This window comes from Melanerpes formicivorus, unplaced genomic scaffold (genome assembly GCF_026170545.1).
Source record: "Melanerpes formicivorus ecotype bairdi unplaced genomic scaffold, bMelFor1.0.p_v2 SCAF_36, whole genome shotgun sequence".
In the NCBI taxonomy this organism is placed as follows: Eukaryota; Metazoa; Chordata; class Aves; order Piciformes; family Picidae; genus Melanerpes; species Melanerpes formicivorus.
In genome coordinates this window covers 5879609-5905242 of record NW_027142388.1, presented here as the reverse complement: position 1 = coordinate 5905242, position 25634 = coordinate 5879609, and the positions used below count along the sequence as shown (strand labels likewise).

At 39.6% G+C, this 25634-nt stretch overlaps 1 protein-coding gene and 1 long non-coding RNA gene across 6 annotated transcripts; one reads left to right on the top strand and one right to left on the bottom strand.

Moving 5' to 3' along the window:
* The first annotated feature begins 5043 nt into the window (after positions 1 to 5043).
* LOC137450622 (uncharacterized) lies at positions 5044 to 15134 on the top strand. The gene is made up of 3 exons (XR_010989610.1): positions 5044 to 5293; positions 6033 to 6093; positions 13875 to 15134. It is a non-coding gene; the product is annotated as an uncharacterized lncRNA (long non-coding RNA).
* STX2 (syntaxin 2) lies at positions 5656 to 23698 on the bottom strand. Of its 5 annotated transcripts, none has more exons than XM_068157409.1 (11): positions 23467 to 23698; positions 17766 to 17837; positions 17412 to 17511; positions 16048 to 16122; positions 14378 to 14451; positions 14047 to 14155; positions 12262 to 12335; positions 12010 to 12147; positions 10485 to 10595; positions 9150 to 9210; positions 5656 to 7721 (listed from the first exon to the last, which is right to left on the bottom strand). In XM_068157409.1, exons 1-11 carry the CDS (start codon positions 23494 to 23496, stop codon positions 7570 to 7572), a joined length of 996 nt encoding a protein of 331 aa, XP_068013510.1. In that variant the 5' UTR covers positions 23497 to 23698; the 3' UTR covers positions 5656 to 7569. The 5 variants fall into 5 exon arrangements, with proteins under 5 accessions (XP_068013510.1, XP_068013507.1, XP_068013509.1 ...); XM_068157405.1 differs by having other exon boundaries at positions 7635 to 7721; positions 9083 to 9210; positions 23461 to 23698; XM_068157407.1 differs by having other exon boundaries at positions 7635 to 7721; positions 9083 to 9210.
* Between the last annotated feature and the right edge of the window lie 1936 nt (positions 23699 to 25634).

The following is a 25634-nucleotide window of genomic DNA, read 5'->3' as shown; positions in this document are numbered from 1 at the left end:
AAAGGGATTACTGAAATGTTGGGAAAGGAGATCAGCAGCAACCACAAAGCCTAGAGAGAATGAGATGCATTGCAGAGATAGATACTTCAAAAACAAACCAAACCAACCGAACCCAAACCAACTGATGTTAGACAAAAAAAGCAAGTTTTAGAGCACTTAAGTTCCTCTTCAAAGAGGCAGCTGAGAGACAGTGAAAATATTTAAATTAATGGACACTATATAAACATTATTTGAGGCTGGAAAGTTGAGTGTAGGTAAATAAGCATGACTAGACTGATAGGTGCTGTGGTGTATCAAGATGGAAGTAATAATCAAATAGATTGTATTAGTGAAAAATTCAAAAGCCTGTCTTAGAGATGTAGCTATGCATAAATCAGTTGCCACCAAAAAGACTAGGGAAAAAAAAAGCATCTTGGAAATTGTATTCCAAATCCTATTGTAATTGGCATTTTTAATAGGAAAAACAAACAGCCAACCAGTAAATAGTATAGAGGAAAGGAGTCTTGTCTCTCTGGGTTTTTCTCAGTCACTTTCAGAAGCTGAGTGCTGTTAATTAGGTTACATGGAAAAAAACCCAAATACTCAAATCCAGTGAAGCATGCTACACTATCCACTTTTTTTCTGCCATGTCAGCTTTTGCAAGTAGTTTCCACACGGTGGCACATTCCAGACTGAGCAGTAACCCTGCAGGAGTCCATCCCCGTGGGAGGCTAAGAAGTGTTGACTTACTTTCCTGTAATTTCCAGTTCTTTTCCTTTCCTGCTTTATTACACTGTGGACCATCTAATAAGTGACCGTGGTACTCCTGCAGTGAACTCATAAGACATCAATACTGTGAACTTACTAGTCTTTGCTAAACTATATTCTAATCATTATGGTTTAAAAATAAATATATTTCATAGAATCTTTAAGGTTGGAAAAGACCTTTAAGATCATTGAGTCCAACTGTAACCCAGCTGCCATGACCACTAAACTATATCCTGAAGCTGCTTCTATATCTACAGCTTCTTGAACACCTCCAGGGATGGTGACTCCACCACCTCCCTGGGCAGCCTGTTCCAATGCCTGGCCACTCTTTTGGTAAATAATTTTTTCCTAATATTCAATCTAAACCTCTTTATTTCAGTTAGAACAAGAGAATTTGACTGTTAACTCCCCATTGGCTTCCTTGTTTGTGAAGTAAAAACACTTCAACCAAAGATACCTACCTGCAGATGCATCTTCATGTGGTACCTTCTGCTGTCAGTACTTTACAGCACCAGGACACGAGGACAACCAAGTTCTTTTTCCCCACCTTGTGTTTAACTAAACACAAGACTTGAATCCTTCCATCAGAGAGCTTGTGTTCCACTTAGCTCTACAGCAACAATAGGCTACAATTGTAAGCAACTCAGACTATCACTCAAAGATGCTCATAGCAGATATCTGCAGAGAGAACATTCAACCTAATTCTCTCATTCTGTGGTGTATAGATGTTCACCATAGGCCCACATCACAACCCAGGAAAAGAGGGAGCTTAGAAAAGGTGTCAAAGGTTTCTTGACAAGCAGCTGTAAATATTATTATACACATATTAATTCTTCTATACCTTCTCATCTACAAGCCTCCACATCTCAGTTCAGGAGTTTTAGCTATAATTCCCTTAACAGACTTCAGTGTTTTGAACATTGGGTGAGAATATGACAGACTCAGAAAAAAAACCTTGTAACCACAGATTCCATGAAAAGCCTATGAAGTGCTACATAAACAGCACCTCTGTAGAGTCCACGCTCATTCTGGCATATTCTCTAAACCAAGCTGACCTCTGTGTTAGTTCAGTGTTGCCCATTTACTTTCAATTGACAAGAACTGGTATGGGCTGACCCAGAAGTCTCATGTTCTCCCTAATGTAGGGATATATGAAATGTCATTTGTGTGGAAAATAATCCTTGCTGTTTTCCCAGCCCTTGAAGTCTGCTATACATTGTTAGCTATTTCCACCGTAACTTATGCATTTTTTAAGAACTATTTACTCTTGAACATCCAAATCCTTCTTGCCCCCCTATTTTCAGAAAAATGGATTCAAATACAGCCAGTAAAAGCAATCATCCTTTACAAAAAAGAAACAATTATTTTGTAATTACTTACCATATCTATGTATTTTCCTTGGCAAAACCCCTTTATTCCAGAAGTACTTTTGTTCTTCAAAACCTGTTTACCAGTGCTTATAAAATGCTCTTTTTATTCCCAAATGCTCATGTGTAAGTTCTTTACTACAGGCAGAAGGACTCAGCATGTTTGACAGAGGTGGCTAAAAGAGGCTGCAAATGGCACTATATAACCCAGCAGCCAATTACTGTACATGACAGAAGGGACTGAGCTGATCCACAGGTGCAAGGGCTGCCCCACTGACTGCAGCACGAAAAAGAATGCCATGGTTATTTTCAGAAGTTGCATACAGGCCACATGAACACATCAAATCAAATTTAACATTGGGTAACCTAAGTCTTTAGCCCTCATTCACCACCATCCCGCCCCCCCCCCGCCCAAATACCCAAACCAAACCCCCAGATGCAGACAGTTCTCTCAAAGTTACGCTAAGCACAACTGTCTGAAAGGGTGTAGGTTTAAAATAATACCATTTTTATACAGAACATCCTTCTTCAGAGGCAAGCTTCTTAATTTCCCTTGGTCTTCTAAATTTTATTTAAATGTATTCAATTTTATTATCAGTCTGGTGTTCACCAAAATTCCTCCACTGCCTCAAAATACATTCTGTGTTTCATACTACAGAGCAAAGAGAAGTCGAATAGGCAGGTAAATTTTTTGAAACCCCTTCCCTTCCCTTCCCTTCCCTTCCCTTCCCTTCCCTTCCCTTCCCTTCCCTTCCCTTCCCTTCCCTTCCCTTCCCTTCCCTTCCCTTCCCTTCCCTTCCCTTCCCTTCCCTTCCCTTCCCTTCCCTTCCCTTCCCTTCCCTTCCCTTCCCTTCCCTTCCCTTCCCTTCCCTTCCCTTCCCTTCCCTTCCCTTCCCTTCCCTCAGAAATGTTTGTTTCATGTTCAGAACAAAATGATGTTTCCAGTCAGGGATTACTGTCTTTTTTTTCTTTCACTCCCCTTTGATACAGAGCTGGCACATATGTCAATGCAAATTCACAAAACATGATACACAGTGCAGTCACCTTGACTAGACACATGACTGGGGTGCAGAAACACTATGGCTAAAGAACTTTAAAGATAATTCTCTACATCAATACTAGCAAAGCTTTTTACCTTTTTCTTTTATTTTCCCCTAAGTCCAGGCTCCTTGTTGCATATAATAACATGAATTTTCTGTGTATATTCTGTGTAGATTCTGATGTGCTTATTGCAAAATGCAAATAAAGTGTCATGGTTTTTCAAACAAAAGAACAGCAACAAAAAAGGCAAAACAGTAATGCATGTCTTATTCTGTTCTATGTGAAAAGCACTCATGACAACATCATTAACTGCATTAGCATTAAAAAAAACTGTAGCAGTGGGGATTATTAGGAAATTTGGAACTGCTTAAACTTGGGCCCACCAACTGAAAGACAACTTGTCCCCTGCCACTCCAGAATCCTGTTAAATGATGAGAATTTGTGGGATGTCTCTATGCTCTTCACCCACAGCTGTAAAGCAATTAATGCTGTTGCACTGTTAAAGCAGTTTGACAAATCAGAGATAATCCTAAATGGAGACTAATAAGAAACTTATTTTCTATTCTAGCTCCATTGATACTCAGAAGCCCAGAAGAAATATTGTGCTGCTTAATTAACCTGAAAAACCCTGGACAAAATAGAAGATTGTTCTGAAAAATCACTATGTTAAAGGAGAGCAACTGGGTGTTCAAGCTGGATAGATTCACTTCAGGTGGGAGATAATATGAGCAAATGGAAGTCAGAGAGCAGTGCAGAAGAACCACTAATATTGGAGATTATGTACCCCCTTTATGTAGCCACCATTACACCAAAACCAGGCTCAGGCCTCAGTTACAAATTTTTATGCAGCACTAACTATGTATTTATTATATGTGCCATCCCCAGCAGCATTTTCAGATGATATCCTGTGTATGAAATTTCAAGAACTCGGGGAGCACTTGCAGTATCTGTGATTCTGTTGGGTTTGAGTGGCATGGTTCTGGTAGGGGAGGGGACTATGTGGATGCCAGAATTACATCAGCTCCTGTCACTGGCCAAAGCTCAGGCTCATCTGAGATGGTGACAGCACCTCTGAGAAGGTATTTTATGAAGGAGAAAAAAAACAACGCTGCATAGCAGCAATGGGAGGTATGGAGGAGATTGGGCATCTGTGAGAGAAATAGCCCTGCAGACACCAGCGTCAGTGAAGGAGACGGAGGAAGTGCTCCAGGTGCTGGAGCAGATATTCCCCTGTAGTCCGCGGCGAAGACCACAGCAAGGCAGGTTGTCCCCCTGCAGCCTATGAAGGACTTCAGGCTGGAGCAAGTGGATGCACCCAAAGGAGTCTGCGACCCTGTGGAAAGCGTGTGCTTTAGAAATACTCTGACAGGAGCCGTTCTCTGTGGAGAGAAGGCCAGGCTGGGGCAGGTTTGCTGGCAGGACTTAAGTGCCCATTTGGGAACCGCTGTGGAGCAGTCTTTTGCTAGGAGGACTGCACACATGGAACAGACCTATGCTGCAGCCTGGCTCCAACCTCCTTTCAGTAAGGTGTAGAGAGCAAGGAGGTCTCCCCTCAGCCTCCTCTTCTCCAGACTAAAAAGCCCAGTGCCCTCAGCTGCTTCTCCGCAGCCCTGTTCTCCAGACACTTCACCGGCTTTGTTGCCCTTCTCTGGACCCGCTGCAGCCCCTCAATGTCCTTCTTGAGCGAGGGGGGCAGGCGGAGGCAGTGCACTCGGAAGCCTGCAATGGGAAGCCCGGGGAAGCGCAGGACGAACCAACGGCACCGCACTGCCACGGGCACAGCCTCCCACAGCTGCTCCACGCCGGTGCCGCCCCAACCCGCCCCTCGCCTGCCTATTTTCCGGCAGTGTCGTGCGGCGCTGGCTCTTTGCAGCAGCAGAACCAGCCGGAAGGCAGGTGGGCGGCGGGGCCTGGGCGGTTGCGGGAGCGCCGGGCTTGCGGGGTCCGCTGGTGGCGGACGAGCAGCCTCGGTGCCGCTCTGGTAGGTGGGGCGAATGATGCTCTTTCCCGCGGCTGATGGGGCAGCTACCCTTCTTACACTACACAATAAGCATGAGCTCAGCCGGGCTGCTGCCTTTCACCATGCTAAACTGAAGGAAAATCCACATACAGACGCCGCCTCTACACCTGCTGCTCAGGTAAGGTTTTTGGCACAGGCAGCCTGCGGGACAAAGAATGCCTGGCCCTGCACGCACCCCTTGTGCCTCAGCATTAGGGAACCCTCGAAGAAGAGAGCCCTGCGGGACTGCTGAACGCGGATGTACCGACACTTGTATTGCATTTACTAGAACGCTGACAACAAGAAAGGCTCATGTACCTCCCCGTGTGATACACAGGGAAGGAAGACGAGGGAGAAGAAGCCCCAGAAGGAGATGAGCACTAGTCTTTTTCGGTAAAGTTTCAGGAAATACAGTGCCTTTACTGGCCTAGGCAGTTGTTGTTTTACGTAGTATAAACATACCAGTCTTATTCAAATACTCACTGCAACTATTCACAGAGGTCACAATAACAGCCACAAGATACTTAAACAAATTTATTAGTGCATAGATTAGAGAATTACTCCTCTCCAATATTAACAAAACAAAGAGGTTCATGTGAAAAGTTCTGTTTTGTTTTAAAACAAACTGAGGCAGCTATATAACAAGCATGGAGTGGCCTATTCAAATTTCTGGCCTTAATGGGCAAACCATTGCATTATAAATAAAAGAAAATCCAAGATGATGAGATTTGGGGCTCATTTTAAGTAACCAGCTGTTAAACAGCAAAACTGATTTCCACCCTCCCCCTCCCCCCCAGTCTAATTTGTGTATCTGTATAAATAATATTTATGATAAAAATCTAGAAAGCTATAGATTAAAAATATTTTTTTTTACCTAGAATGAATACTAAAGCAACCAATCCTTCCTTCCTTTGCCTGTAAACTTCATCACAAACATCGGTGAGTGTTCTGGACTTGGAGGTAAAGAAATTTGTTCATATCGAAGCCAAAATTTTTCAGATGACTTCTTTATGGCTGACTTGCAAAAAGAGCAATAATTGTATTTGTTTAAAAAGGAAAAAAGAAACAAGTTTGACATCTGAATAGCTCCAGCACATTCACAGTGTATTTGGACAGCCAAGCAAGAGTATTAATATATACAATACAAACTGTAAACTTTGCTCAATTTCATTAGGTCAACAGACTGAATTATAGTTTACTGAGTAACTGGGATCTCAGACACTCAACAAAACATAGGGTTAAGGATTTCAGGCTTTTAGGATCACCTTACTGAAGTTAACATTGACAAGTATAGCTTTAGACTGTGTTTTAGAAAGGCACACACACTTTCCTCTAATGGTTTTACAGTGTAAATGTATCTACATATCTACATGGATATCCTTAAACAATGAGAAGTCAAAAATTTAAGTTACAAATATTTTACACAAAAGAAAAAATACAAAAATAACCTGTAACATAAGATGCAGTTACTTGGTTACAGTTGAAGACTTTCAAGTCTTGTAAGCTAGCATTGCAACAGGTGTGTAGATACTAAAGCACTTCATATATGTTATATAACAAACTTTTCATAACAAATCAGTGTCTTAGTTTGTATCATCTCTCCGCCTGTTCTGAGGGAGTTTATCCCTAGGTGCTGTATTCATACATCAACATTAGCAAGCTTCTGAGTAAGACATCTTGACTTTTAGAGAATAAGTGTTATTTTTGTCATATGAACACTAAGGTTAAACTGATCCACTTAGCACAGAGACTATCTGTAATGTTATCTGCTCAGGTTCAAATCTGGTGCACTTCATTACTGTGTTCCTTTACCAGAAATGTTACAATCCCATTTTTACTATCAAGGCAAGGAAATATTTAAAGCAATTAACCTTAGTCATGTTGGAAGAGAGAGTAACACCACAACCTGGAAAGTGCAAACATAGGTTTTTTTCTTCTGAAGTGGCAGGCAGACAGTTCAATAAGTAGCCTTTCAGGATAAAATATTCTAGCACTTACTGATGAAACTTTTGTTAAGTATAAAGCTTAGATAGTTTATGGTTACTAAATAATTAATACACTTAAAGACATGGCTACATCGCATAAAAACATTCACGAGTGCTAACAAGAGCAGCACTAGTAAGGTACTAAAATTCATTATTAGAATTCTGTTAGCAATAGGAAAAAAGCCAAACTGTCAGAACTCAAGTCTCTCCATTCCCTATTTAAACTGTCTGTAACCCTGAGATATGAAAACAAATCCTAAGTTACTTTAGTTCAATTAAGTTTCATGCTTACAAATGTATAGTTTATGAGGAAAATCCATACATATCCTAATACATTCTGATACTCATTTATGAGTAAACATTAAAAGTGATTTTGTTTTTAACCATTAGTGATAGGTCATCATCATGGAACAGTGTAAGGCATCATCTATTACAAAATGTTTGGTTTTCCTGAAGATGTATTTTGGAGTTTCTGAAGGTTCGTAAACTCTTGGAATGTGCTTGCTATGACAGTGTTGTTGCTAGGATAATTCCAAGTATCAGAAGCAATACACTTACACATATAATTATGAATACCAGTTTCTGAAAGCAAACAAACAAAAAAGTGAAGTTGAGATTGGAATACATTGTCAGATACAGAACTGTTTCAATACATGCATGGCCATAGAGACTTAATACTGATACTCCATCTGAGTGTTTAGATTTTCTTTCTGAAGATTAATGACAGGAAATCACAGCAGTAAGTAATCTTTGTAACAGAGATGTAACCATAGTTACATGATAGGGCTATAACATTTCTGCATTTTGCTTAACTGAAACTCATTACTCATAGCCAACTTCTAGAAGTACATTACGTATAGAAACACGCGCTGGTGAACATTTACTGATCTATGTCAAGGCTAAGCATAGTAACACTGCCACCCTCCTTGGATAAATATTTGTAGCCTGCTCAAACCTTTGCAATTGCCCTTAGTGGAATTCAATAAAAGGTCTGTAAAAGCATTAGGCAGGTAACAGCTCAGAAGAGCAGCAAGGGAAAAAAGGTAAATGCATCAAAGTCTGATATTAGGTCAAGTATTTCTGAATATAAGCAATGAAATAGTAAATCCTGTCATCATCGCTGAGAAGAAACTTTATCAAAACTAAAAACTTTGATATTAAAAGCATGTTAGTACGAGAAACTGAATTCCTGATTAGCTGTCTGAAGTGACAGCCTGCTCAGGGTACTTCAGTGTATAGCTTGAAGATACTATACGTAAAAAGTTGAGTTTTCACTGGACTCCAAAGAGTTAATTGCATTTTTTTGCTTAGCCTCACTAGGTGTTACCTCAACAAGAAATGGTAGATTAGTACAGCAAAAACTTGAAGATTTAAAGAATTACCAAATTTAAGTTCTAAAATTCCAGTGGGAATCTTTGCAGACTTTCTTTTCCAAATACATTGTTATTTCCCACCACTTTATTTAGTGTCATATTAATAGCTTCAAAGTATGCAATTTTAGGATGCTCTGCAAGGCATAATAGCCACCTTTAAGGCTGCAGACATCTTTCATGAAAGCTTTACTTGAACCCACAGAAAACCTCATTTGATGAATATCCAAGTGTAACTTGTATTCCATATCTGATTGTTTGCTGATGTGAACTTTCAGTATGATAAAAATTGAAAGGGCTGCAAGACAATTAATGGGATTTTTTTGCTCTCATTCCTTCCTGTTTATAATTGCATTCTGTAAATGTAGCAGCTTACCACTAGATGTCAGTTTTCAGTATTCCCGTGCACAGCACTTCCGTAAGATGCAGAGACAGAGAAGATCCACCAATGCATCTCAAGCCTGCCACCCCCTCCCGCCCTCCAAATACTAACCGTGCAGATGTTATGGGTTAGGAGAACATTACATGTCACCAGAGTAAAACAACAGCAAAATTAGTTGATTAGTTACTTACTGCCAGACTGGCAGGAAGTCATGCATGCTGAGATTATCCAAGCATCACCGAACACCAACAGACAAACCAATAATTAGAGCAATTATGGCAATCAACACCAATGACACAATGATAATTATCCACATTTTCTGTTAAGAAACAAAGTATTATTACTTTTTAATATTAAGCACACTAAGATCTGCTTTTATTTTTAATTGTCTACAATAGTTTTTAGATCCACACCCATGAAAGCTTGCACTATTCTCAAGTTGAGATGAAAGTGTCTGTGCACTCTTGCAGGCACACAAATAAGCATCACAGGTGCATTTACAGGTGTCATTAATACCTATATGGTTATCAGATACAATCATTATTTAAAAATACAGTCAGTGGGCTCTTTTGACACTTAAATATTTCTTTTAACATTGGCCATCTATCTGTAGATGTACCTCTCTCTAAAGATATATTTTTCTCTCAAATCCAACTCTCAATAAGAAGCCTCAAAAAAATTGCACGGCCTTTCCAAAGGGAAAATTACAATGTCAGAGGAACACTTCCTTCACCCTACAATCATAAAATACAAAAATGAACTACTTTGATTTCAGAATACAGTATTTGGCTTTCTGGTGGAAAGACAGATATTGAAACAAAGGAAGTTTCCATGCCCATGGAAAATGCCTCAATATTATTTTGAACTCAGTTTCTCCACAAACTTGAGTCTCATGGTTTAATGTCACACCCTTTCCAGGGTGAAGAGCCCCTTAATGTAGAACTTTTACAGGAGTACAGAAGGAGTGGTCTGTAAACAGAACAATTACAGATGGAATTCTGTAAATAAGCCTGCTTCAGCAAGACTGGAAATTTTCCTGCTAACATGGTGATTTAATAGCTACAAATCCAGTTAAGGTTAGCAGTGATGAATATTCAAAAACCTCTAAGCTTAGAGCCTTACTAATTTAAGGTATCATGGTAGTTGATAAGAAGCACCTGTGAATTTTTCTACTAGCATAGTATATTAATTCTTTTGGGGTTTTTACTCTCCGTATCAACAGCTTTTTAAGTTGCAAATTGTGAACCTATCCTTAGCTGTGCATGACTTGTGTCTCTTTTTGTAGTACAAGAGTTTCCCGTCCTCTATGGGTAATATGTTTTTAACTATGACAAATTAATTCACATTGGGCATGTTCTGATTTCTTCTGGATTATGGGGTTAGGTGGTTTTTTTTGGTATCTTTGTAAAATCCTTTGGTAAATCTTCCTCATATACTAATTTGTAACTGTTTTCTAATCTAATTTTAAATAGCATAACTACAAAAGAAGTAAAATGCATATATTAATTCTACCTTGAAAGACTGAATACAACAAAATCAACTAAAACTGAAGGTTCCTACTGTGACTAGCACAATTAGAGAAAGATAGCATACCCTTCGTGCTTTACTTTGATATTTAACTGCCTTTTTTGTCTCTTCTTTTGCGTGTTCCACGTAATCTGATGCATTCATCACGTTCTTTTCTATGTTATTAATCATTTCACCCTTAAAAGGAAATGTTGAAAATAAAAACAAACAAAAAAATATTATTAGAATCCTTGGATCCTTGTTTAATGAACCTAAGAGATGAAAGGCTAAAAACCATCAGCTATTATTATAAGCAAATGATTTATTTACATAGTAGTGGGTGACATTTCTTTTTTTCTACTTTGATGTGTAAATGAAAAAGGGAATGAGAAGCAAGGGCTCAAAGTTACAACCAAACAAGGAACATTCATGGGCAGGACAAGCACATTTCTCCCTTTTGCAGGAAAAAAATACTCAGCACCTGAAAACATATCTTTGAATGCAAGATATGTTTTAACAGCTAAAACTAAAACTGACACACTAAAGAGATCAGAAATCCCTGATGTGCCTGGAAGTGGGAAAGGATACTATCATGACACAAGGTTGAACAGTTATCTAAGAAAATGCACACATGTAACAGAACCTCAAAGGTTCTTCAAAACTGATGCTTAGAATGACAATACATAACAAATTTAATGTAATTATGATGAATGAAATTTGGTAATGAAATGGAGGATTGGTGAAAAGTTACAGTAAGTCTATTACCTGTGTTTCTGTCCAACAGAAGAAATAATCAGCAGCAGTAAACAGCAAAGCATTAAAGAATAATGCACAAAGTAACTTTTTTTTTCATTTCTAATTCAAAAGAAAAGTGCTACCAAATTGTCTGGGAAATACTTAAGTTTCAAAGCAACTCCTAGGAATTCTACAACAAATCCCAATTTAAAGAAAAGAAAATCCTTGTATGAAAACTTCCTCTCCTGAACATTATTCTTTTCATTTTCTTTCAAAGTGAAAGGATCTCAGGAACAGAAGTTGAAGAGATTTTTATTAGATAATTGGTATGCAAGGACTAAAACCAGAATGAATTTATGTACATGTCAAGCCAAAGCTTATGAATATAAGAGATAACTTGAATGACCTGTCAATCTCTCTACATTGATGCTAATTATAGTAGTAACTGTACTTTGTATTATGTGCAAGCTGTACACATGTTGCTAACACACATTTTCTTCTGCCACAAGTCTCTTGAGAACTCCAGATTCCCAAGATATTAGCCAACATTCCAGGAGAGAGCTGTTTTTAAACATGCTCAAAATGTTCAAGCATGCTGCAATATAAGCATGTTGAAGAAAATACTAAATATACCAACTGAAACACTATGCTTAGTTACTCATAGTATAGACTTCAACTACATCTAGATTGTACATTTATCTAAAACAAACCAAAAGCCCTGTAGTGATTAACTTTTCGTATACTCTAAACGCAATTAAGAACACTCAAAGTCTGTATTATCTGAACATGTGATTGTTCTTGCACACCTCAAAGAGGAAGACTGGAGGGGGGAGGAAATATCCCTTTTACGTAAATGTGTTTGAATTGGTTCATTTACCTGAGTCTCCACAAACATTGCCATGTCCATAAACATTTCATGTAGTTCCCGTATGCTAGATTCCAGTTTCATAATATCCTTGTGACGTGACTCAATTTCATTCAGAGCTTGCCTAGTTATTTGAGAGTCTGATATAATCTTCAGGAAAATGAAAAAAAAAAGATATGGACATAAGTAAGAATGTGCTGACACACTTACTAAATAGCAGCAGCAGTAGAACAGAAGAGACATAATTGGACCAGTAATACATACATCAGAAGTGAAAATTGAAGGATTACCACTCTCTAACATTTCTTCCAGTTCCTCATCAGTGGTGGTCTTTCCAGCTAGGATAAAAACAACAGTACTTCACATACTATCACTTACTCATTATTGAACATTGAATGTTACCATATGAGAAGGGTGACAATTCAAAGGAAAGAAAAAAAAAAGTTGATTGCAAACTATGATAAAAAAACTCCTGTTGGCTTTGGGTTTTTTTGGGGTGGTGGTGTTTCGTTTGAGGAGTTTGATCAGAATCATTTACACTGTACATATGAACCTTGTTAAGTGGAGTGCTCCTTGAGATAGAGTAATTTATGTAACATTCAATATTTACCTCTTCAATCATATCACAGTGGCACCTCATTTACTCCCTTCCCATCAGTGAGGGGGGGGCAATAAAATCTTTATGCAAATTAGATTTTGCCAACACAGGATGACATTCATATTCCACATGGAGAAGCTGATTACCCATAATGTATCTTCACTTCTACTTATCATAATACATTTATCAATCGATGCAGTTTATTGCTTCATGTTTAAGCAAACTGAATCCTATTGATCACACCTGTATGACCAATCCAAACTTGAGTTACACTCCACATTCAAGTGATTTGTATTGTACAGTTTTAGAAGTTAAATATCAAATTCCTGTTCTTCCCATGCAGAGCAGATAATCTGCAGTAACTTAACAGTTCTGTCCTATCAGCTCAAAGTTACAGTTTGAATATTACTTTCTGATGTTAATACCTACAATATCTGTAAAACCAGCTATAATGTTTTTAGTGCTGAGGAAAAGCTAAAGGCTCTAATTGGGCAATAACAGCATTAACTTAAAAGAGCGAGGTCCTGAGGTACCAGGGTCCCTTCCCTCAAGTGTATAGGCAAAGAAGAATGTAACTTTACTGAAATGATGAATTACACCATTAGCTTGAGAGGTTAATGACAAATTTGAGAAGGATGTGACAAGTAGTTGTCTTACAATTTTTAAGCCTTTCTGCATGCATTTCCTATTTCAGCAATACATGTATTTGTTTATAGAGAAGATGTTCAAAAAAGGCTTTTTAATGCATTTTTTAAGACACCTTCAAAGGCAGATGCTGTAGTTCAGAGTCAGATACCTTTCTCAATACTCCTTGCAATAATCAATGATGAAGTAAGTCAAATGTGAGCCAATCAACAACTTACTAGTACATACAATGGCACCACTGGTTTCATGCAAGCTGAATTCAGCAAATGCTTATTGACAAAACCAGCACAGCCCACAAAGAGATGCTGCCCTGTTTAGAATGTTAATTCTGGAATAGCTTGTAACAACCTTGCCATCTTCAGAATGCAGCTTTTCTAACTGTCTTTTTAAAAAGTTTGATAGAATAGAATAGAATAGACCAGACCAGGTTGGAAGAGACCTTCAAGATCATTGTGTCCAACCTATCATCCAATACCACCTAATCAACTAAACCATGCAACCAAGCACCCTATCAAGTCTCCTCCTGAACACCTCCAGTGATAGTGACTCCACATAAACACAGGAAAAAGGTAATTTTTTAAATCTTTTTCAATATTAAAAATATTTAGTGACTTTCCTCTGTTTTTCTTTACAGCTGTTCTGAAGAGCAGTACCAAAAATTAATGTGGTAAAATATTCCCCGCCCCCCCCCACATGATTCAAGGATGTGTCCAAGATGATGATTTGTCCCATCTTTAAGTAATAAACAAGGGAGTTACTAACAACACAATTAGTATTTTTTGAAGAAGCATGAGCAGGTCACTTACTTATCTCTAACTGTCTCTGTATCCGACCTTTGCTGCGTTCTCGAAAGAGAGTTTGGGTCTCGTTGTATTCCGTCATGACCTCCACAAACTTGTGAGCTAATACAGAGTGCTGTTTTTCAAGGATTTAAAAATGTGGAACAGAAACATTTATTGATTTTTTTTTAATTGTTTTTTTGAATACAACAAATACTACTGGACAACAACTGAAAGTGGTATTTCTACTCCCAACAAAACAGAACGTGAAGTTCTGAAACTACTTCAGAAAAGTCAAACTTGTGCTAAGACTTACTAGAATCCTTTTATTTTCTTAAAGCTTATTAAGTGATCATACCTGTGTTTTTCTTATCCTGAGGTCCACTGATGTCCGATTAGTATTTTCACCCTGATCAACACTTTGTTCAATAGCTAAGAACAACACATAAATATGAGTCAATATTCAGTGTAATTACACATAGCAGTTTAGAATAATAGAATAGAATAAACCAGGTTGGAAGAGACCTTCAAGATCATCACGTCCAACCCATCAACCAATCCAACCCACCTAAACAACTAACCCATGGCACCAAGCACCCCATCAAGTCTCCTCCTGAAAACCTCCAATGATGGCGACTCCACCACCTCCCCAGGTTTAGGCTGGGTGCCTCCTGCTGCTGCCATACGGGGTGCACCTCTGGTGTCCCCAGGGTCCAGCTCAGTGGGTGGACACAGGAAGTAGCGTATTTCACACCCATAATGCCCTGCTCCCTATAAATCCATCTGCAAGGTCTCCCACTTCCTCTTTCTTCCCTCACCACTACTGTGGGAGAAGCTCCCTATCTGGTAATGGAGGGGGAATTATCTCAAGAGCTCTTGGGCCTGGCTAGTCCTAATGCCAGGAGAAGGGAGAAGGGCAATCTCAGATCCGGCCAGCTGAGATTAGCCTAACAATGAGGGAGGGGGGAAGAAAAAGCCCTGGGAGTTTTGGGTGTGGAGAGAGGAGTTCTGGGAGGCTTCTGGGTATGCTTTGGGATCTCTTTTGTGACTGTGCTTGTAGCTTCTCTGTAAAACACTCCGTGCTTTTCCATTTAAACTTTCCATCACTTCTGCAATCCGTTTGTGTGAGTCTCATTTTTTTCTGCCCTGGTGGGGGGCATGGGAGGATCTGCCTCAAACCTCAGTAGCTCAGTTGCTTTGTAATTCCTATTCATTATTACCTTCTTCATGTACAAACTCCTCATAGATACCTTTTAACATTTCAGAGGACAATGGCAGTGATAGATATACATCAACTTAAAATCATTTTGGTACTTTGTATAGATCTTAAAACACAGTAATTACTTCAATACTCTTAGCAGACACACTACTGTCTATGGGAGAATTTCAAAAGGTGTAAGAAAATGGGTTGCTTTTACAGCTTAAACAATAAACAGCATACACTAGTGTTTGTGGAAGGATAAATGTATATAGTAATTGTAATACAGTAACATCAAAACACTCAGTATATTTCAAAACCTATGATCAGCAAGTAAGACAACTCACAGGAGAAAACCACAGTGAAATTAGCTAGTCTGAATTTAAAATAGGAGCTCTAAAGCAATTCCCTTTGTAGACACTTATGCCACGGAGATTGTCTTTTTGCAGTTCAAATTAATCTTCTTCCAAAACGCCATGAATAAAACCCAGCATTTTGGTTGCAGAATATGTTTGTAGAGAGGGGAAATACATTGCATTGTAATTTTCTGGGTTATTCCTGAAAGCAAGCAAGCTTTTTGTCTTCTTCCACACCCTAGGCTGCATTGAGACCTGGTAGGTACCAGCAGTGAAGCTTGCCATAGAGAAATAAAGTAATGGATGCTACTGCTGCTGACATGGGCCGCACATTAGTTGGGAAGTTCTCTCTCCTCTTTATTGCAATTTATGCAGCTTTTAGCCTTTAGGAGTTCAGCTGCAACGCATTAAGTCTGTAGAATGGCTACCATCCTGAATCAAATGACAGTAATTTTCTTTCTCCCCATGACTTACCCTTTAACCTGGCTCGGACTTTGTTAGCAATCCTCTTTATTTCCTCGTTTAATTCTTCAAGTTCTTCCTTTGTTCCTTAAAGAAAAACAAACAACCAACAACAAAACTTTTTTTTTTTTAGAACTGTTAATGATTGATAATAGTAACCCATCTACTACTCTACCTTGCAATCTCATAACTCTATTCAGTACAACCACGCAAAGAAGTTTTACATACTCCTAAGTACTTAAAATATGATTCTTGTATCAGCCTACCAGCAGATTCCTGCTTCTTATGACAGGCCCTTACACTTGGGCAATGTTTTCAATCAAAATGAAAGTTCACTGAAATCTATCAAGTGATAGATAGACAGAAAACATCTCACGTATTTTTAGTTCTGTTGTTTATCATGGACACTTACTAACACAACTGTACCATGCACAGCCTGTATTTGTTGAAGACTACTATCCAGAGTACTCACGCAGAACTTAGTGTTATTTGGTTTACTGAAGGCACTAAATTCACAAGAGTATATACATTACTTGCAAGCAACGTCACATTCCTACACAATTCAGATGCATTACTGAGCACAAACTTCAGCACAAACACCAGCTGATGAAAGCTGAGACTAGATTTTAAACGTTCAGATCAACTCTTATTAAACCTGAGATTCACTGGCTGTATGATTGCTACAACAAAAAGCAGTCTGGAAAATCATTTGTAAAAATGCCAACGTATGCCCATCCAGAAACAAAATATTGGGTAACATTTCACAAAAACATATGAGCATATTTTCTTCCTTTTTCCTTAAATGCTGCCCATAAATCCAGACATGTCTTCAACTAAGAAGTGTTGAGAACAGAGAAGGATACATGTTTCTGGGCAAGTTCCCTAAACTTTCAAGTTCTCTGTTCGGAAAGCACATCATCACTGTCGGCTCTGGGGTTACAGCCTCTAAAAATAGTGCTTCAGCATGAGACTCTTATTACTGCTGAAGCAGCTGGCTGCTAGGATTTTACCCCTACTAAAGAAGAAAGAGAAGATGATGGCTCTACTGCATGGGCTTCAGCTGACAATTTCAACATTTTCACAGATTATAACCAATGCAACTAGCCTATTAAGTTCCTGAAGACACAATCAATTTCAAGAGTTTTGGTCTAGCAAAAGTTTGAATGATGCAACAAATAATCTGAAAATGTATTTACTCAAATGAGACTTAAAAAAGGTACTCAAAAGCAAATTATTAATGTATAAATACATTGTGTTAGATTTTGCATTCTGAACATCTGAAGTTCTATTCCTACAGACAGCTAAAGCCAACAAAAAAGGAGTATTTCATAATATCTTGCTACACACATCTGATACCTAAGAAAAGCAATACTCACTTCCTTCAGGATTTGGTGCTGACAGGATAATGCTGTGTTGCTTCTTCACTTCTTCCACATTTTGTGCGATTTTTGCTATGTTATTTCTAAGTTCCTCAACCTAGAGGAAATAAAACATCACAATGAAAACACTACAGTAATTTAAGGCAGTAACTGAAAAAACAAATAAATCTTTGGTAATAAAAATTGTAAATTATTTCATTGCAACACCCATAAGTAGTTGACAGAAATCCCAGCAGAAACATTGATACTTAAACAGCTTGCACTATATTTATTATTATTGTTAAAGAAATTTAAAAAGCACAGACAGAAACCTGTCAAGTCTTTAGTGCATGATGAAAAATGTAACTTTACCTGTTGGAAGAAGTCATCCATAAAATGTTCTTTTTCAATAATAACTGTCTCTCCATCTTCATTTCCTTTACCCTGTAAAAGGCAGCAAAACAAATTATGAAGTAAAATTCGGGATGCTTGCTCTGAAACAATGACTTTTTTTTCCACAGTGCTGCTACTGTATACACACTTTTGCCAACCATGTGCATGGTCAAAAATTAAGTTTTCTTTTTCTGAGGACTGAAACCTAAAAACAAATAAGCAGAAGTCCAAAGAAAGTCCCTTGACTACCACAAAGCTGTGAATACTAAGACATGAACTTCTGTAAACTTCAGAAGAGAACCATCCCTCAAGTGATGTCAGTTTTCATTGCTTGTCATAAAAATTGAGACTATTTGGTACATGGATGTTCTCTCATTGCATAAAGATACTTGCACACTGAATTCCACATAAACTGAAAATAATAGTTTACTGAGGCAGTGAATCAAACCCTCTCAAAGAAACACTAGGAGCGGCGCTGATGACTGTCTTGTGATGCAGTAAGCTAAATACCTAATGAAAGCTAAACCAAAAAGCTATCAACCTCTGTTTACTAGTTTTGCCCTCAGGTGTTTTCGAGGCAGCCACTGCACACCAATTGAGACATAATTACACTACACTAAACTACACATGCATTACATAATGGATCAACTCTTAGAATAGCAGCCAAGGAGGCAGGAGCCCGAATTGACAGGCTCTCACAGTTCTCCAGGGCACACGTTCCCAGAGTCACACTTCCCTAAACCATCAGCCAGCCCAGAATACATGGATAGTGACAAGAAATGACATTCAAATTTTATCAAAGGGAAAGAGAATTAGTGTGTATCATACAAAGGCAAAGCTTCAGCTTGCATATTCTCTACTTCCCTCTGTAGAGTACAGACTGTTTAAACAGCATTAAATCAAAATCAGAACAAAATATTGTTGTACTACATAGTCAATGGGTTATCTGTTAGAAAAAAAACATGCCACAAGATAGGTATCATTAAGGGATTTTCATGTCCAGAATTCTTTTCTCATGCAAGTCCCTCTGCCTTTGACCTTTTAAACACCCACTTTCTGCTCCTATACCCTGATGCTATCACCCAGTAAGCCCTTTGTTTCTGGTTTTATTATTTTAGCTGAGAAGTCTATTACATACATGACAATTCTGCAATTTAATCCAATGTCAGACACTGCTATTATTTAATAAAGAAGGTTATACTCAATGAAGATCTATGCATAAAGAATGCTCCCAATCTTCAAGGAAAGCAACTACTTACACTCTGTGACAGTTCCTTTCCTGTAAATTCAGGGACTGCATAAAGCCCTATGATGATGATTGCAAGAAATCATTTTGTTTACTGCTCAGGGGAAATCATAATGCCACAACTGAAATAAAGAAATTAAGACATTCTTGTCTTCTGGACCATGCTCCAATCACTCTTAGTGCTGTGTGTCCTTAAAGACTTTTTGTAGTTACTCATTTTGGGGAGATGATTGCTAACACTCAGTATTAAGGGATATGTCCTTAGGGTTTGTAATCAATTGAAAGCCTTGCTTAATACAACTAAATGAGGAAAGATGGGCCCAAATGAAGTCATTGAACTTCTACCCATTCCAGATACTGCAGTGCTACAAATCTACCAGTTCTAAGTTAGTATTTGAAGGAGCTACACTTGAAAGACATTTAATTTCTTCATCTATGTAAAAGAACACTTTCTAATTATCTTTTCTCTGTTAAAAAAAAATCTACTTGTTTATAACCACATCTTGTACTTAATTGAACTAAAAATAATGTAAACACTATCAGCTAAGAGACTCAGTATGCCAGTTTTTTGTTTGGTCAGAAGATCTTAGTAAAATGTTGAACACTTGAGAGAACCTTAAACAAATGAAGTCCAGTTTGTGGATGCCAGCCTGAATGGATTACCCACCCTGCAGTCAGTCAGTTTCATGTTCATTTCACTTTCACAGTTGCTTGCAATGACACCACTGACAGATCAATTTGCCCTCTACCACTTGTGAAAGGAGAGCCTACTTGGAACATCATCAGCTGAGACACCTGATGGCTTGTCAACCTCTGCTCTCACTGTTCTTAAATCATCACTTATCTAAAGTATAGCTTATTTGCTAACTCTCTAACTTCAGTGATGCACCTTCTTAGGAAAAGCATGCAATTCAATCAAGAGCTTGCTTTTATCAAGTTTAGCAGAAACATAATGTTTCTCCCAGATCTTATCTCCCCAGTGTAAGTATGATCACAAAAAAAAGCTATAAAAACTTTCACGTCAATGCCAAGAGCAATCTCATGAAAGCTGTTTGCAGCTCATACGTCGACCTTGGAACTGAAAGTCCAGGCCACACAACTTCATAAACTTTCACAGACTTATAAAATGTAAAGTTCTCTCAGAAGTTGGCTTACATGACTCAATGCAGAAATTCAGACAACGTAATTTCTCAGCTACATGTAGGAGCTAGCCTGATGGTTTATGAAACTTCTGACATGCCCCTTACCTTATAGAATTGCAATAATTCTAGCTTGAAGTACCTTACTAAACTAATTATCAACCTTTGAAAATTAAACCAGCTTTTCAACTAAAACCATAAGGACTACTTGTTCTTGGAACTTCATTCAAGGTTAGTTATTTCGCAGGCCAGATCCCATGTGTTCCCCCAGAAAGCTGCAACTGACCACCATTATCTCAATGCATCAGACTTAAGGAGTGGACTGCAGAATACTCCCATTTCTGATGTGTTTCCATAAATTCTTTTCTATCAGAGCAGCTAAGAAGGGCTTACAGAGGGCCAAGGAAGTCTGTCAGGCAGCTTTGGCAAGTCAATCATTAACATGCATTTAGTAGCATTATTGTACAAGCAGAAAACACATCATATGGTGACTGTCTGTGAGAAATTGCTTTACTCTGTTGTGGCAGGGAAAACATACAGGTCATCTTCCAGAAAATCCCATGTTTGAACAAGACTAATGTAAGAGCTTAGCTCAGGAAAAAATTAACTCAGTAACATTTCCTTCCTTCTGAAAAGGTTCCTTTTGCATTTTTTTTCCATCCCACCCAATTCTACCAATTTTAACTTCTGTGACTTTGCAGTTTTTTACTCAGTTTTTACACAGTTTTGAGGGTACCAAGTGAATGGACAAGAAATAGTTTACAAAAACCCAATGCATTTCAGTTCCAGTCCTTGATTAAAAAAAAAAGAAACACATTTGTATTTGATTCTAGGTATTTTTCAAAGGTTATAGCTAAGACAGCCTCAGTAACACTCAAGAAAGTTCATCAAGAAAGAGAAATGGAATTCAACTGACAGCTCTTTTTGAGCCATATGGACAGTGCAGCCTGAACCCAAGAACTAAAATACCAGGTTTAGGCAGAGATGGTTTACATTTTAAATGGTTTACACCTCTTTCTTATTTAAGAACAATAACATAAACATAAATTTGAATTAGTTTTATTAACAGACCTTTGATATCCAACATTAGCTAAACATGCTGAACTGAGTGTCTGAACAGAGATTCTACAGCTCTTTTTAAGCCATTTTAAGCTGGACTTGTACCTGTGAACAGCAAACCACTGAAGGCTAGGAATATATTTTACACAATCATTGCTATGTACTTGCCCTGTTGTTTTTGCTTCAGCAAATATCTACCTGCTGAATAACTACTGAAAACATCACAATGGCTCAGAGAGAACCTCTCATTCTTCTTTTTACCCAATGCTTATTTGTGCTCAAAATAGCTGCAGCCAGTCTGGGCATGATCAACTGTCCAATTAATTGTACCAGAGGACAATTCAAAAGGATGAAAGTTCATTTTGGCCTTCTCAGAATAATGTAGAAATTACATTAAAATAGTCCCTTAAAAGTGGACAAATTCAATTATGTTCACTATCTTCTGAAAAAGCATGTACAAGACCTTCTCTAGGTAGAAAATAAGAGGAAGCAACTTTAATTTTCCATTATTCACCATTTTTCTGTGGTGCCCCGTGACAAGAGGTAACTGGCACAAAACTGAACATACGAAGGTCCATCTAAACACTTCTTTACTTTCAGGACAGTAGAGTATTGGAACAGGCTGCCCAGGGAAGTGGTGGAATCTCCATCTCTGGAGTCATTCAAAAGCCTGATGGATGCTGTTCTGTGCAACCTGCCCTAGGTTAAGCTGCTCTGGCAAGGCAGTTAGACTAGATCATCTCCAGAGGTTCCTTCCAATGCCTATCACTCTGTGATTCTACAGGCAGAGCAAAATTGTGTTGATGAACATATGAAGCACCCCAGGGATAGCGACCATTGTGTTTCAAGAAGCAGCTTGCTGCAGCAATGTTTCAGTTAAAGTACCTTGCTCCAATACAGTCATGTCAGATGCCAAACACTAAATCTGGCTTAAAACCCTCTACATACAGTTGCTTTAAAAGCTTTTAACAATATTTAAAGGACAGAGGGAGTAGGGTTTCTTGTTTGAGTATTTTTTTAATAAAAAAAAACACAAAACATTCAAAATGTATGAGAGAACACTGCTGCTTTTACTCAGCTGAATGAAGTCTACCTGTTCAGGATTATAAAATAAAAAGCAAATTCAGATCACTGTTGCTGCTTCATCTTTCTGGGAAGCATGCAAGAAACCTGGCATGTATTCCGACGGCTTGGAAATGTTTAGAAACAGGAAAAGGGAAGTACACCTGAAAGACATGACACATTTTCTTGGCATAACTCCAAAACATCTTTCCAGGTAAAGATGTAACCTAACCATGAAAAAACTTTTTGGATGTGAAATCATCCTTTTAAAGAGGAAGACAAAAGAGACTGACAATTCCATCTGTAAGTGATGGAGCTTCCAAAATGTTGTTGCTGGGTTTTGTGATCTAGGAGATATAACTTACAAGATGAACAAGCCCTAAACCTACATGTAGCTCAGGCCAACTTTTACAAGTATGCAGCGTCCTACAACTACCCCAGGAACGCCTCTGTATTCTCCATATTCATTTCTTTACAAGAAACAAAAAAAAAAAGTAAAATAAAATCTCCTTTTATTTTAAGCAAGCCATATCCTGTTGAAGACAGACATGATGGTACCTCCCTCCAACTCTCACTTCTTTTTTAGGGTACTGTTTTCCAAGCATAACTAAGGGAAAGGAAAAGATCGTATAAACATATCCAGCTACCATTTTGTAAACACACGGAAAATAAAACCTGCAGATTGTTTTATCCACTCGTCACTGGCTGAACGACCAGACAGAAAACAAAATTGTTCTCCGGTTCGTCACTGTAAACGCTGATGGTTGAAAGGCGCCAGAGGTCAGGAGGAAGCCGGGGAAGGTGATCTATAAAAATCGGAGCAGCTTGAACTTTGCTGCCAGATCCACGGGCTCGACGCGCCTCCCTGGCTCTCGGGAGGAAGCCGCCCCCCTGCCCGGGCAGGGAGCGGGAAAACAACCCCAGAGCGGCAGGCGGAGACCTCCCTGCCCCCAGGGATACGGCCGAGGCGTTGGCTCCGCCGATCCCGCCGCAGAACATCAGCCTTTCCGCCGCTGACCGTTAGCTCAGGCGGCGACAAGGGCCCCTACGGCCCTCGCACCACCGCCTTTGTCCCCTCCCGCCCCGCTCCTCGCCTCAGCGCACCGCTCCCCTTCCTCGGGAGCCTCCCCGCTCACCCCATCGCTCCCGACCTGCCCCGAGTCCTCACCCTCACCTCTGCCAGGTCAGCCAGCCTGTCCTTCATCCCTGCAGCGGCTCAGCCCCTCCCCGAGGCTTCCCCGGCTGCTGTTCCTCGCTAGCTGCCGCGGGCCGCCCGCGCCCGGCCCGCTGTCGCCGGGGCCACCTCCCGTCACTCGCTCAGTCCCCGCTCGGCGGGGCGCTGCAGACGGGCCGGGTCGGGCCGCGACACCGCCCCGCTCTCCTTCCGTGCTGCGAGGGACAGCAGCCACGCCCCTTCCCCCCGTCCAATGTCACGGCAACCCCGGGCCGCGCCGCGCATGCGGGGAGAGGGGTAAGGCCGGGAATACGGAGCGGGCGGGTGCGGCAGTTGTTCCCTTGGGAGCCCGCCTCGCAGGGCTGGCGTCACGGCGCGGCCGGCTTGGCCGGTGACAGCAGCTGTGCCACGGCCGTGAGGTAATTCCTGAGCTGCGTTCGGATTTCTTCGCTCACCGGCGGGGCAGGCTCCGTGAGGGGCCAAGCAGCCACGCCGACGTCTCCGAGGCAGCATGCGAGAGCGGCTAGGAAGGTACGGCTGAGCAGGGTATTGCCACAGCAGTGTTAGAAGGGGCGCTTCAAATGGGACAAATACTCCGTGTGGAGAGCTCAGGTATCTGAACCGTACCACAGGTGCCTGCAAGTGACTTCGCATCCCAGGGAAGCAGCTGCGCGTATTCCAACAAGAAGTTACAACAAACACTATTTGGAAGGACTCTAGTGAGAGAAAAGGTTGAATAAAGGTGTGATATGACTGTTTCTCAGTTTTGTTTTGCTTTTGTCTTTTTTTCTCTGTGATGTGGGTAGGCTGTAGTTCATTTCCGTGTATGTTTAGCGCAAAAAGTGCACAGACTGCATCCTCTCTTTGGTGATGCTTGTGCTCATCACAGGCCACGGACATCTCCTTGCCAATTCAGCATGTTAAGCTCTAGATTGCAGTCTCCTGTTCACCCACAGAGCAGCTAAGAGTGGCCCATATCCTGAAAGGAATATAGAGCTGTAGACTCCCAACTCTTCACTAAAACACATTGACACCTATTGTTAGTTTTAGTAAAACACCAAAACTTTGCCCAAGTCCTGAATCTCTGCAATAACAGGTATATCTTACAGGCTCAGGAGTTTCTAGGAAATAGAGCATGCATGGACTGTGGAAACCAGAAGATTCTCATTTACACTGTCTTACGTGCTAAAAAGTACTGCTTCAGACTGTAGTCAATTATGGGTAATTATTAGTGTCTCAGTTCTATCTTTATAAGCTTTATCTTCTAGACTACATGTTCAGTAACTGTAAATTCTAAAAATGTTACTTTTGGATATGGAGAATAATAATCATGCATAATTTTCATTGTATGTTTAAAAGACATTATTCCAGTGTTGGATTAGGTATTTAAAGATGCCAAATTAGCAATATAAGTCACTTTAGTGTCACTAAATTGCTGAATTTTTGTTTTCTGAAAATTTAGATCTACATCACCCTTTTGCTATTGACCTAGTAAATGCTTACCTTCCTGGAGTGTAGTCTCTTCATGAAACCTGGAGCTGGACATACTCTACTTGGTGAAAAAAATGAATAAAGTTTTTAATTGATCTTTGGTATTGTATGATCCATTTTATCTATCCATGCTGAAAGTGACTACTTTCCTTTTCATACCTTTTAGTGTAATTTCCTGTGTCACCTTGAACACCAGTGTGCAGATCTCCATTCCTGCCTGAGCTCCTATTCTGGAAACATTTCTGCAATCACTGCTTTAAGCGCAATTATCTTCCTTTTCATAGCTTGCCTGCACATATGCTTGCTTCATATATGGTTGCCTTCATTTACAGTTTATAAAATTACTTACATTATACTGATATAGCAGTTATATTCAAATATATTCTGGGTTTTTATCTTGGGTCCTTCTGTACCAGTCCTCATTTGCATCTTCAGACACTTACTTAGGGCTTCCGTTGACTTAGTGCATTTATCTGCAGCAGCGAGTTGCTAATTTTGTTCAAAATTGACCTGAGTTAACATCTGTTAAAAGTAATTATTCTGCTGATTGCTTGGTGATATGCTATGGACTCTAATCTTACAGTGATCTAGCACTGCTGATAGGTGCTCGTAAGTGTTTTGTTGCCTTTGCTGAATGGGCTTATCTGGAGTAGACCATTTTGTGGATCCTCTGAACT

Coding starts and splice junctions, on each gene's coding strand:
- STX2 (XM_068157409.1), bottom strand. CDS start 23,496: ATGAAGGACAGGCTGGCTGACCTGGCAGAG. Junction 17,838..23,466: donor GGCTGGCTGACCTGGCAGAG/GTGAGGGTGAGG, acceptor TGCCTTTTACAG/GGTAAAGGAAATGAAGATGG. Junction 9,211..10,484: donor ATCAAAGTAAAGCACGAAGG/GTATGCTATCTT, acceptor GTTTCTTAACAG/AAAATGTGGATAATTATCAT.